We start from the raw sequence: 13363 nt of genomic DNA on the forward strand, positions 1-13363 counted from the left end.
AACTGAAAGAATTATACAGAGGAAACGCTATGATTGGCTGACGAACAGCCTGCAGCTGTCTACCACGCCCACGAATTTCATGAATGACCGAGACGCACGTGTTTGGCGAACGGCAAAATCCGCATGAAAATCAGTCCTTCATCTGCATAGCCGGCAGACAGTGAATATTTTTGAATATGTTTTCTTTACTGGTAAAATGGCGTATAAGATTGAAAAGTTCCACGAAAACTGCGAACGATGCCAGAAGAATGGCGAACGACCATGCGTACGACATTTGTTGTCCGGATTGACGGAACCGCAGAAAGTGGCAGAACTCTTCTATGAAGCCATCTTTGGGAACGTGACGGCTTACCTGGAGTTTATTCGTCCAGAGTATTGGGAGAGTCCGCACAACAACGAGAACTTCCGCGAACGAGTCATCGTGGAAACGCACATGCGAATTCGACGGACGGAAGAGCGCTGGAGGGATATTGAACGCCCACCATCACAGCCAACTGAAAAGCCGAAAGCAGGTACGCTGCCGATTTTTAATTTGGCTCAGTTCGCGAAATCTACGCAGGAACCCGCAGCCCCACGACACCCATCCATCGACAAACGAGTGGAGAATATGCCGGCGCTGATGAAACGCATCACCGAAACGGAGCCAGTCATCCAGGATGTCACAGCTACATTCCGTAGATGGGGACGAACCCGAGAACCCGTCGTCTATAACGAGCAGATCGCCAACAAAGCGATCTTGAAAAGTTCTCATCAGCGCCGAACGTTTTTATGGATCCGAAATTGCAACCTCCTACGATGTAGAAGGATGATTCGTGTGACGAACACACGAATCCGCGCATTTCACAACACCCATCTATGTTGGGTATTCATTTTGGATATGGCACCATTACGACGCAAGCGGAGCGACTGCAGAGAGCTTTGAATCTGCGGAACGTCGATGACGTAACGGAAACTGCCCTGAAAAAGATGGTGCTGAGTTTCCATTCCTTTTACCAGAAGTCGGAATTGGACAAAGTCGTTCAGGAACAGAATACTCCAGGGCTGAAATTCTCGGAACGGAGTAAGGAAAAGAAGCGGAGTATGCGTACTAAACGGAACGACGCCGTCACAATATGCAAACACAGCTGACCCGCGAACGAATCGGAGTTCCTCTGCAGACTCCAGATGCAGAATGGCTCGTGTCCATTCATTTCGGCCACCATTCATTTCGGCTGTCATTCATTTCGGCTGCCATTCATTTCGGCTAACACTGAGAGGACATTTTGCAGTTGACGTTACAGCAACACCACTACGTTAATGCAACTGTCTTAGATATTAAATACGTATGGCAGTATTCATACATCGGTATTTATGATTAGAATTATTACGCGACCATACTGATTTTTAGTAATTACCTAAGTACAGTACAATCACTACAATACCACAAATTACTGTACTTTTAACACAATTGTCATTTGTCCTACCACCCGCAATAATACCGCTAGAAGCCTACGGGTACTACACAACTTTCGTGCAGTTCGAAATGAGCGGGATAACAAACCTAGCTGTAATAATTGCGCACGGGCGGCTCCGATGAGTTCGATTTTGGTATATCAGTGTACTGTACTTATGCTCTCATTGACTGCCATATTCGCAATTCGAATTCACTCGGCAGTTGGACTTCTGTTTCATTTTTTAATACGGATAAAGTTAAAATCAACTTTGCTGTTTTTGTACAACTAAGCGACTTATTAGTGCTAGCGAAAATAATGGGCGAAGTAACGTTTTCTCAGACTAACCGCAAGGGAAAAGTGTTGATTTACAATGGATATGAGTATATTGAATCGTGGAAACGGGGAGATGTGAGAACGGAGCAGTGTCAAAACTGGCGTTGTAGAGAGAAGGACCAGTGTAATGCTCGCCTGCTTTATGTTAATGGAAAAGCCACCGAACGCGACCAACACTCCCACGCTCCGGACGTTGTAAAGGTCAGAGCAAAGTCGGCAAGGCAGGTTCTGAAAGCCCGTGCAGCGACAACACTGGAAAGACCACGGCAGATAATTGACGAAATTCGCGCCGATATTCCGCTTACCGTGGCCGTTAAAATGACATCATACGATGCCCTTGCGCAGACCGTTGTACGTCAAAGGAAGGCGGCTGGTATTCCCGCGACACGTGTCAACACTCTCGCAGATATTGATGGAGGCTACTTTCTGAAAGAAAATACGCGTGGGGAGTCGATTCTTATTGCTGATACCGGACGGGAAGATCAGCACAGAATCATTGTATTCGGAGACCCTAAATGTATTGATCACCTTGCAAACGCAGCTGTTGGGCTCAGTGACGGAACTTTCAGCGTGAGCCCGCCCATCTTCTCACAGCTGTACACTGTCCACGCGAATGTATGTGGAGCGGCAACACCTCTCATATACGGATTGCTTCCTAATAAATGCGAGCTAACATACCGCCGATTTTTCATCATCATTCATGATCTGCTGCTGGGAAAAAGGCGACCGGGTGCGATTGGGCCGGAATATATGCTCATGGATTTCGAGCAGTCCTCAATTATCGCATTTCGAGCTGTTTTCCGGTGTCAAAATTAAGAGGTACAGAAAAAAACAAGAATAAAAAACTAGCACACTTTAAAAAATAATTTAAAATAAGTGAATAAATGGTAAAAATCATAATCTTAAATCATGTTTTTATCTAAAAAAGTCTCATTAATTTTAAGCCTAAATAGAATATTTTTTGAATAGATTTCTAATGAACTGCACTGAACCTCGAATTATTGTAAGGTATGATGGCTAAAAAAAACATTACAATACATAATAACAAAATATGAAAAAGCTGTGGAAATTTGTTAAATTTTATTAAATTTTTGTAAAGGTTTTAATCAAATTTTAATTACCGAATAATCATATTTTGATGCGAAAATGTTTCTGTTTAAACAAATTTTGTCGTTAATTTTTCCGATTTAAGTGCGTCATTATATTAAAAAAAATTTTTAATAATATATTGATTAATATTAAATATAACGTGTAAAAAAATTTAGAACTTTAGTTGCATTGCAACAGTTTATAGTAATATAGCGTTTTGTAGTTATAAAACAATAAGGTCTCAATTATCAACAATTTATAAAAATTGATCAATAAATCAAAAACGTCAGTTTTAGCCATTTTTAATTTATGTTAAATGAATTTAACGAATACTTTAACCCGGTTATGGTTTAGGTTGCAATTTTCATTTTGGGCAAAGCGTTTACCGAAAACCCGTCAATCTGGGGCCTGCATATGCCACTGATCCAGAATTCAGCTTGTGTTGTCGCATGCTTCTCGCACTGGCATTTGTCCCAGTCAAAGATGTTCAGCGTGTGCTCGCGGATCTGCTAAAAATACCGGATTTTCCGTTCAAGCATGGCGACGCTTTTATTGATTATTTGCGAACAACCTACATCGGCCACACCGCATTCGTGATTTCAACAAACAAGTGCATTATCACCAAACCGTTATTCCCAGTTGAATTCTGGAATTGCTGGGATCGGCTGGAAAACGATATTCATCGCACAACGAATCGGCTTGAAGCGTGGCACCACGCTTTTTCGGATGTAGTGAACAGAGACCATCCCGGCATCTATACTTTTCATGACCTTTTGGCAAGCGAAATCACCCACCAGCAAACAGAGGTTGCGTTGCGAATGCCAGGTGCTGAACCGAGGCAGAAGAAAAAATATGTTGAGGTCACCAAGCGACTTAAAAATATCGCTTCCAGCTACGGCCAAATGGACGGTGCGGATTACCTAAGAGCGGTGGCTACGAATCTGGAGATCATGTTAGGAAAACGTACTGAACCACTGTAATTCATCACTTGCTCGGTTTCATATCATGTGCGCGTTTTTTTTCTCATGATATTATTGCGGGTTTCGTTTATTATGCGTTAAAGTTGTTGTGCGCCGAAAATTCGAAGTGAATCTAGTTGCAGTACAACCAGTCTTATACGGTACATTTAGCAATGTTATGCATTTATCCTGTATGAAGTTTTTTCGGGAATTTTGTACTGTTTTTGCTTTGTTATTTGTGGGCATCAGTTGGGCTGTGTAGTAAGTACTACTATGTTTGTGCGGTATCACTTTACTATTACGGATAAAATAACTCGCTACTAAGTAAGTAGGTATACTTGTATACGTACAAGTGAAAATTGATTGGAAATTAAAAATAAAATTTATCAATACGTTAAGGAGCTACTCTGTATATGTACGGTATCTACGTATATACGTACGCGTACTACCACAGTAGGAGCAAGCACAATACGTATAAGTATGCTACGTTATTTCAAAATGTCAAAACTTAAAATAAAGCAAAATATTACAAAATCTGAAAATTGGGCGAAATATAAAGCATGTGTCATTATGACCGATGTTGTTCGAATGTTTCGTGATATTCTCAATAATTAATTTTACTTTTTTCTAGCTTTAATTTTACGTAGATTTTGTTACGGTTATAATGCACTCACAAATCCGCATGCTGCGCGAGACTTACAAGCTTATACAGTAAAAAGTTTTCATGTACAGTGAACAGTTTATTTGCCTCCACAAAAATTCTTCAAATGGTTGTACCAAGCCGATCATCCGCACACTTACGTGACCGATAACAGTTTGCACTTTGCCTCAGACAGCCGCTCTATCTTTAACATCGCGGTTGGCATTCTGGGCTTTTGGGAAATACATTAAATATCAAAAATGAAATCAATATTGCACACATACTTTACCAAATAAGATGAAGTTCTGTGTATGGAAGTTACACGTGCCGCTCTACTACAGTGTTTTTGTGTAGTTCTAATAATGACAGTGAATATCTGCGGTTATACAAATGCAATGGGATTTTATATCGCACACTGATTTGAAGTACGTAATAAATAATTAATCAAGTTTCTATTCGCACTTAAGTATTTAGTAGTAACATTTGGCTTCGTTTGTTGCTGATACATGTGAGAATCGGTGTATGTTAACGGTAAGAATATTTAACATCATAACATTTGACTCCGTTTGTTGCTGAAATATGTGAGAATTGGTGAGCATTAACGGTAACAATACTTAACTGAAAAAAGAACATAGCTCATCAATGGAAATGTTAAGATACGATTTCTACAGGAGGACAGGAACGTAATCATCTTACGTAAAGTTTTTCAAGTAACTGAGAACACATTACGAGAAAATAAAAAATAAGAAGAAATGAGACATAAAGAAACGAGAAATTGAAAATGAGAAATGAGGATTTAGAAATGAAACTAGATACGAGAAATTGAAAACGAAAAATGAGGAATGAGAAATGAGGTACAAGGAATGAGAAATGAGGTACGAGCAATGTGGAATGAGGAATGAGAAGTGATATATTAGAAGTGAGTTAAGCAATGAGAAATGAGGAATGAGAAATGAGGTATCAGGAATGAGACAAGCAATGAGAAATGAGAAATGAGAAATGAGGTATGAAGTACGAGAAATGAGGTACGAGCAATGAGGAATGAGGAATGACATATTAGAAATGAGTCAAGCAATGAGAAATGAGAAAGGAAGTATGAGGAATGAACACTGATGTACGATCAACAGTCGTGAACAACGATAAATCAGGTACCTGTATGTTTTTCAATCAGTTATTCGTAATTTACTACGAATAATCAATTCTTTTTCGAATTATTTTAGTTGCAAATGTAGTGGTTCGATTGTTAATATTAGTTTTATTATTGCAGTTTTCTTGCCGGAGTACACTAAAATGTCGAATTATGGGTAACACTAAAGCAGTGTATAAATTTTATAAAATGATTAGTACCGGTTTTAGGTTTTTGGAAAAAGGACCAGTGGTTAATATATCTTGTGATGTATTCCATCAACGCCATCAGGGTTGTTTCGGGTCTTTAGCTTTGACACTAGGGTATGCAAAAATTTTTTGGACACCGTCGGTTGCTACAAGGTAAACCACCCGGCAAAATAAATATTTAGATTATTCATAGCTAAATTAATACAGTTAAACAGTATGCTTGATAAATTTATTATCCAAGCAAAATTTTATATAGTTTCAAATATTTTCAGATTGATTTCAGCTGCGGTAGAGGATTACTATGAGCGCTACTTTGTCGATTCCGGTGTTGCGTCCGCTTTGGAACCAGATGGTATTATTGGAAAAATTAACTACCCTTGCCAGTTGCAAGAATCGCAACGTACGAGTCCAGTTACTAGAAACAGCTTTTGGACTGTTATTGGAGAAGGATCAAAACAGACAAAAACCAGACCAATTCATAAGATGGCCACGCAATTTCTTAAACTAACGTATGGACAGATAAGTACTTCGTTTATTATAGATCGTTAATATTATTGTTATATTATAGATAGGTTCCAAAAATGAACTGTGTGAAAGCGGGAATTAAAAACATAAGCAACTAGTATATTCTCAAGAATAATCATCTCAAGCGTATTCAAGTTACGCTTTTTCAATTTATGCACAACAAACGCCAACATAATTAACGTATGCATAATTACCTAGTAATCAACTCTTTATGATTTGTTTTGATTAAATTAAATAAGGACGTTGGAGAAAAAATATTCTAACGTCATTAAAAATTGGCAAAATCTAAGAAATTGATTGCGAAATGTATTGTGTTGCAGTGAAAAAGTAATAACTGTATCAACGTCGTGTAATGCCATCGTTTTGTAGGTCGAACGAAATATACCACATTAGGGCTGTTCGAAATAATCCAGAAACAGAGTCGCTGAACGTAATTGAAGCCGCCGTTGCGAAGGACGTTATTTATGCTCAAGCTCTGGATATTTCCTTATCGTCCTCGATATTCACCGACGAGGATATGCTTCCGGGACTAATTAATATCAATTTGTGTAATACAAAGCTCGAGGAAATTTTTGCAGATTACATATCTGGGGCCGGTCTTTCTCGTCCATGGCTATTAATTGGCGAGTCTCTCACATCGGTTGCTGATCATTTCGAAGACTGCCTGTTTAACAGCATTAGCGTAAATTTCGGTAGGTAAGACGATTTTAGATTTTTTCTTGGATGAAAAAAAATTAGGGTTAATAAGCAAAAAATAGAAAAATTTTTTTCTGCAGGCCCAGGAGTGAAAATCTGGACTGTTTTTCCTGTACTACAAATCGAGAAGGTTGTAAGAATGTACGCTAGTTTGTTCGGTTGCTCCGATCCAGATTATCCCTCAGGTACAGTGCTCAAAACGAGAACTTTTGCATAAGTCAACACTTTTTTACATGATTACATCATTTGACTAGAAAGGTCAAGCCACTGCATTATAGACAAAAGCAGTCCTGTGGCCATGAATTTTTCTTTAAAAGATTGGCAACTACGCCGGCTCTCCGGAAAAACTTTGGTCTTACTCCAGTATGCTTTGTTCAAGAGCCAGGCACTGTAATGTATCTCGGCCCTGGCGTCCTTCACTCGGTAGTTAATCTCGGTGGGACAGTAAGCCAAGCGCGAAATTTTGTCGATGAAAGATGGCTCTCTGTAGTAGACACGGCTATACTGATGCGTGAAAAGGTAAAAGTTGAACTTTTACAAGACGCTCATCCTTAAAGGTGAATAAGTGGTCACATTTTTCTAACTTATAATCTTTTTTAACCTAGTGCTCAAAGCTGCGGCAAGACGGAAATTCCAAGGTTTTATTTTCTTGGATGCGTCTTTTAAGAGAACGATTATCAGCTCGATCCTCTGCTGCCGCACAACTGGTCAATGGTCGTCGTTTTCCTGTCCGTCAGTATAAAAAATATGGAAAGTTACTGAAATCTTCTGACGCATTTATCAAAACATTTCCTAGCGTAATTGGACAAACGGATGTTTTTATCTTTGATTGCTTATTTAAACCAGCATTTCCGACACATTTGGTTTGATGACCTCCAATGCGTCATTGCACTTCAGTCTATGTCATCGGAAATTCCCCTTCGTACCTCCATCCAAAAAACTGTCAGTTTAGGATTATCTGATTCCGACATTATGTTTTCCTGCCCATACTCAGAATGTTCAAATGTTTACAAATCAAAGACTGCACTTAACGCTCACATAAGGGGAAGTCATAAAAACAAATACCTATGCAACTTGTGCTATTCAACCAGACCTTTTAGCACCCTACACTGGTTGCAATCCCACCAAGCTACAGCCCATGGTAAAATTGTTGATATTTTGCATAACCTGAGAATCATCGAATATTTCGTTTTTGTTGTAATAAGTCGATTTCTATTTGCACAATTTTCTAAGACGCTTGCACATTTTTTAATTTTTAGGTTTGCGGACGCAAAAGAAATGCCTCAACCAAACGGACCTGTTGTGACTGGAGCCCTGTGAATTCTGATACGGACGGAAATTTATGATTGTCTTGTCAGAAGATTATGCACAGCGTGTTTTTAATAATGAAATTTTCAATGTTTTTATCTTCCGATGAGTTTTGTATTTACAAGCATGATATGTAAATTTAGTTTTAGGGATTTATCTTCTAATAATTTACGCTCGCGTGAATTCATCTTGTCTCGGAACATGCCATGGAAAAATTCTGCAAATAAGTAGCATGACAGCCCGTAGTCAACTTTTTCGAAGAACAAAAGCAGCATGGTAGTACATACATAACTCACATCGTTTATTAAATCGCTGAAGTCACACGGTAAATCTGATCACCGTTTACATTGAAGTGCAGAAAGAACACTAAAAAAGTGGTAATAAATGCTAGCATTATATAAATGTGCGCTAAGTTCCCTGGCTCTTAATAACAAATTCATTTCCGTTGCAAGCTAGACAATGGAAACATAATCGTCTACGTTTTCGACTTATCAACGTACAGCAGCTCATACATTTTAAACCCTGGACAAAATGTTTAAAATAATTTTTGAAAACCTGATTAATATGCCGCACATTAAAATGACCAAAAATTTCCAGTGATGTATATCTACAATAAGGATCTACAACGTGTCCAGCGATTGGGTCTGCAGCAATTCCTTCACGCGTCACTGTGAATGTTTTCAGAGCAAGTCTGAAGTAGCTCTCGAGAGGAATCAGCGGATGCTCCATTATATTTCGATAATGATAAAAGTTGATTACACGAGTTTTGGCAATTGCCGATGAGCTACAGTACAGCAATATCGGTACCGGAAGAGGCTATAAAAAAATAAAATTGTTTATTGAATAATAAGCGTGACAAAAGTAAGTCTCGTAGATACATGTCTCAATACACTTTTTCAAAACTTACAAGAATAATAGAAAGTGGTGGATGCAGCTCAGTCAATGTCGGATTGGATTGCAGACGCTCTATATCCCCGAAAGTGCGTTTTCCCATTCTTATGTAACAATGACTGGCGGTGTGTCCAAAATTTCCAAAAATATCGTATAGTTTTCCTTAAGAACAACGCAAGTCAAACGTCGAGCTGCAGATTGCTTGGCTACGATAGTGCCTGATCCGCTTCCGGCAGCGTGCAATTTTGATTAGGAATGCTTACTTCACAAGTATAGACTGTGGTGTTCCCGGAACCGCTACGAGAGCGATGGTGATATTCAATATCAAAATTTAAAACAATAGCGATATTTTCGAGAAGCCTGTGGTAAGGAATCGAAACGTCTTAAGAGGGCTCATCAAGTGAATTTAAAAGTCGTGAGTGGTAGTTTCTCAATAAAATAGACAAAAGTTTTTTAGCTGCGTCTTGCCTGGCAGTAACAATCGAACGACCAACACCTTCGGAGAAAATATCCTCAGTAGAAATCCCAGCGCGGTGTTTGCAGATTAACGGCTCGTTTTTATTTTTGGTCAAAGTTTTATAGCAAACACTGAAACCTAGTATCTTAGTGACAATGTTAACGATAACATAGAAATGTTTCCGCACCATTTCAGATGTTGTTTCAATGGTTCTAATTTTTGTATTAAATGGCTAGCTGATAAGCATCGCAAACCCGCCCTCTCGTGAGAAAGCGAGAAGTTAAGTTATCTTAAATCTACTACCTCGCTCACAGTTCATGATAAAAATGCATCGATGCAATGTACTAACAACGCCACTTGTGTTTAGCTGACGAAATTTGTTCGCAATTTCAACCGCATTTACTTCGTAATTTTGACAAAATAAATTAGATTACGATATTAAGCGGAAGCGGAAAAGATTTGGAAAGAATTCACGTTGAATAAGGTACGAAAAAGTTAATACAATGTCGGTTTCAGAGCACCGTAGAAAGTTGAACTTATTAAAGCAAATTTATACTGATGTTAATTCACCGGCTTATCTATCTGGAGCTTCTACGCTGTACACTGTAGCTAAAGAGGAGGAAGCAGCAAAACGTGTAAAAATCACACATAAGGATGTGAAAGATTTTCTATCTCAACAATCTACGTATACTTTACACAAACCTTTAAGAATTAAATTTAATAAGCTTAAAAACTTTTGTATCGGTGTTGATAATGTTTGGCATGCAGACTTAGTCGAAATGCAAAAGCTGCATCCCTTCTAAGATAAAAGAAAAACCAGCTAATGTAACGCTTAAAAATCAATCGACTCTATTTAAACAAGGACAAGAAAAAGGTTTTATTAAATTGGAAAAACCGGCATTCAAGATTGGTGATTTAGTACGGATATTATTAAAAAAGAAAAAATTTGAAAAAGGTGACACAAGAAATTTTTCTGATACCCTATTTCATATCCAACGGATTATATATGGCCCAGTAATAACATACAATCTAATAACAGCAGACAAGGAAAAAGTTATCGTTACCGATGGTGAACGGGCCGCGCAGTTTTATAAAGAAGATCTTTCTCGTGTTAGGTATGCTCTTTTATGATAAGTTATCTCCGAATGTCTAAATTTTCTTCCCTTGAAATTGTAGATTATGATGGATGGATTTTATGTGATTATGCACAGTGCAGCGGCTCCCGGAAGTGAAGCACTCTCTCTAAAGAATACACCGACAATTTTTTCAAACAAGCAGCACTACCCTACACTTTCTATTCGCAATCAAGAACAACCGTGGGAGGTTGCGCGGATTAGAGCTTATACCTCAGCAGATTTAACCCAGATCCCTATTGAGCAAAGAATATTGACCTTTTTTCGTGAACGGACAGTACATCAACGCTCACCTTTCGCAAGTGGACTTTGAGTCACCAGCTGACCTTGTATCAGCAGTTCGCAAAGCAACGGATACAGTAATATCAGGAATCTCAAGCATTCCGCGTCCAAAACTTTTGTTGCAGGACGGAAAGTTTACTTGGAAAAGCGATACTCAAGCACTTCAAATTCTGAATCGCGGAAATCTTCTGTCAGTGTGTTTAGGATTGCCACGTGATGAAGACGTACATAATTCCAGAGTTTGCGTGTTGAATTCTTTTGTTCCGGACAAGAATTTTTCTATGTGCATTGATACATCGACGATACGGAACCGTATGTTGGTCGATAATAACCGTGGATTACGACAGGTTTTGCTAGGAATGACTAATGTTGCTGCATCACCGGTTGGAAACGCGCCGGAAAGTGTATTAAGAATAACAGCAATAGCCGACCTGCAGAAAGGTTATGAACCACGTTCAGTCACCTATTTTCCAGTGCATAATTGGTTTTTTAACGCGAACCCACTGTTTCGCATCCAATTAGATTGGAAAATGTTGTGGAGTGATGATATGATCGGCGAAACCACTATAACGCTGCATTACCGCAAGGTGAAAGCTCCACTTTCTGACGAATCATTGTTTTATTAAGTGTTGTTCTTTAGTTTGACCTGTGTTATGATTTCTACTGGCATTAGTTATTTCATTTTATTATCCAACAATTTTATCATGCAGAAAATAGTTGAGTTTGTGCGTTTTTTTAAATCATTTTGTTTGTAGTGTCGGTTGTGTGATGAGGCATGCATGCTACAGTATTGTTTCGAACCAGTAATTCTGAGAGCCTCGTAGTTTATAGAGACATTGACTGTTGCAAGCGCTTATCATGCGATTGAGTTGTGTGAGTTTACCGCGTGATAAAAATCTGATAAATTTTTCTGCAGAAAGTTGATTGCGATCTGATTGTGTAATGCAATATAACAGAAGATTATAATCAAAAATCAACCGCTGAGCAGTCACACTGCACACTACACCCTGCGTACGGACAACGAGTATAAATTGCAATGTGGTACTGGAATCAATAATTGATAGAGGTCGGTGGCTGCCACAGATTTTACATTTTTTCAAAAACGGCTGGCCGTAAGAGACGAAACAAGAAAAAGCCTTCCAGACGGCGAGTAGTTAAGCGCACTATTGTTCAATCAACTGTAATACGCCCTGTTCGTCGGCGAAGAAGAAAAACTAAACCAAGTTTCCGCACGGGATTGTTCCAAAAAGTTGTAAGAGGAAGAACCTTAGCTTCGATTGTTTAGAAAATGGCAACAGGAAAAGCGCAAAGAACTGTAGAAAGATTTCCAGAGCAATTACAACTTTTTAAACCACCAGTATCACAATCGATCATAGTAGCTAGTAACACAGCGGAGCTGTTACCTATTAATCAAGTAGTCAACAATTCCGAAGTTATTGAATTTTTAATTCCACCATCACAGGACTGTTTAGGCATAAAATCCTGAATACGCGCTTAACATGTAATCAACTTTGAAAATCATATTTCCAGACTTATCGGACATTTTTCTGTATATGAGATGCCAAATACTAAGTAAAGATTCAACAAAACCATTAGGTCCTATCAAAACCAAACCAGCCGTTGTGAAACGGGCGTTAGACGGAAGCGAAGCACCAGCCAATGCGGTAGTGTCATCGGCACAAAATCAATCAAACTCAGCGGTTGAACAAAGTACAGCAGACTTACCCAGCGTAGAAGAAACGGTTGAAGGGCTCACCAGTGAACAGCAGACACATTACTCTAATTTACTTACTACTCACGGAATTAGAGATGCCGCAGCAGTTAATTTATTATTGTATATGTGCTTCGAGAGGTGTGAAGTTGAACTTAATGGAACGCCGCTGGTTGTCAGCTACAATAATTATGGATATAAAGGATTTTTTCATACATTATTAAATTACTCAAGAGGAGTCAAGAAAAATTTATTGAGAAATATTTTATGGAAAAAAGACAAGATTAACGACAAACGCCCTGAACAAAGCATGGACCACACAAATTTATTAGTACTTAAGAGCAATGAAAGTTTAATTGCACGATACAATATTACAAAGGAAGGTACTCCGTTTGAAATGTTGGGACGGATTATGCATGAATTGTTTCATTTAGATAACTACTTATTACCAGAAGTCGCTGTCAAAATAAAGCTATATAAAAGGAATCCTGGTTTCTATCTTATGTCAAACGACCAGTATCCTGACTACTACCTTAACATACTGGATATGAGACTACTCACGCGATTCGTT

At 38.6% G+C, this 13363-nt stretch overlaps 2 protein-coding genes across 2 annotated transcripts; both read left to right on the plus strand.

Annotated features, from left to right (window-relative positions):
- The first annotated feature begins 1729 nt into the window (after positions 1-1729).
- On the plus strand, positions 1730-3329 carry LOC129598649 (uncharacterized). Its single transcript, XM_055496648.1, has 2 exons — positions 1730-2585; positions 3210-3329. The coding sequence occupies exon 1, from the start codon at positions 1749-1751 to the stop codon at positions 2580-2582; it is 834 nt and encodes a 277-aa protein (XP_055352623.1). The 5' UTR covers positions 1730-1748; the 3' UTR covers positions 2583-2585; positions 3210-3329.
- A 3580-nt stretch (positions 3330-6909) lies between these two features.
- On the plus strand, positions 6910-8330 carry LOC129598691 (uncharacterized; the record flags this gene model as incomplete). Its single annotated transcript, XM_055496715.1, has 5 exons — positions 6910-7006; positions 7091-7195; positions 7375-7529; positions 7616-7746; positions 8270-8330. Coding segments are annotated over 5 exons (549 nt in total), but the record flags the coding sequence as incomplete, so codon positions are not given.
- Positions 8331-13363: the final 5033 nt, after the last annotated feature.

This window comes from Paramacrobiotus metropolitanus, unplaced genomic scaffold (genome assembly GCF_019649055.1).
Source record: "Paramacrobiotus metropolitanus isolate TYO unplaced genomic scaffold, Prichtersi_v1.0 Parri_scaffold0000127, whole genome shotgun sequence".
Classification (NCBI taxonomy): Eukaryota; Metazoa; Tardigrada; class Eutardigrada; order Parachela; family Macrobiotidae; genus Paramacrobiotus; species Paramacrobiotus metropolitanus.

Coding starts and splice junctions, on each gene's coding strand:
- LOC129598649 (XM_055496648.1), top strand. CDS start 1,749: ATGGGCGAAGTAACGTTTTCTCAGACTAACCGCAAGGGAAAAGTGTTG.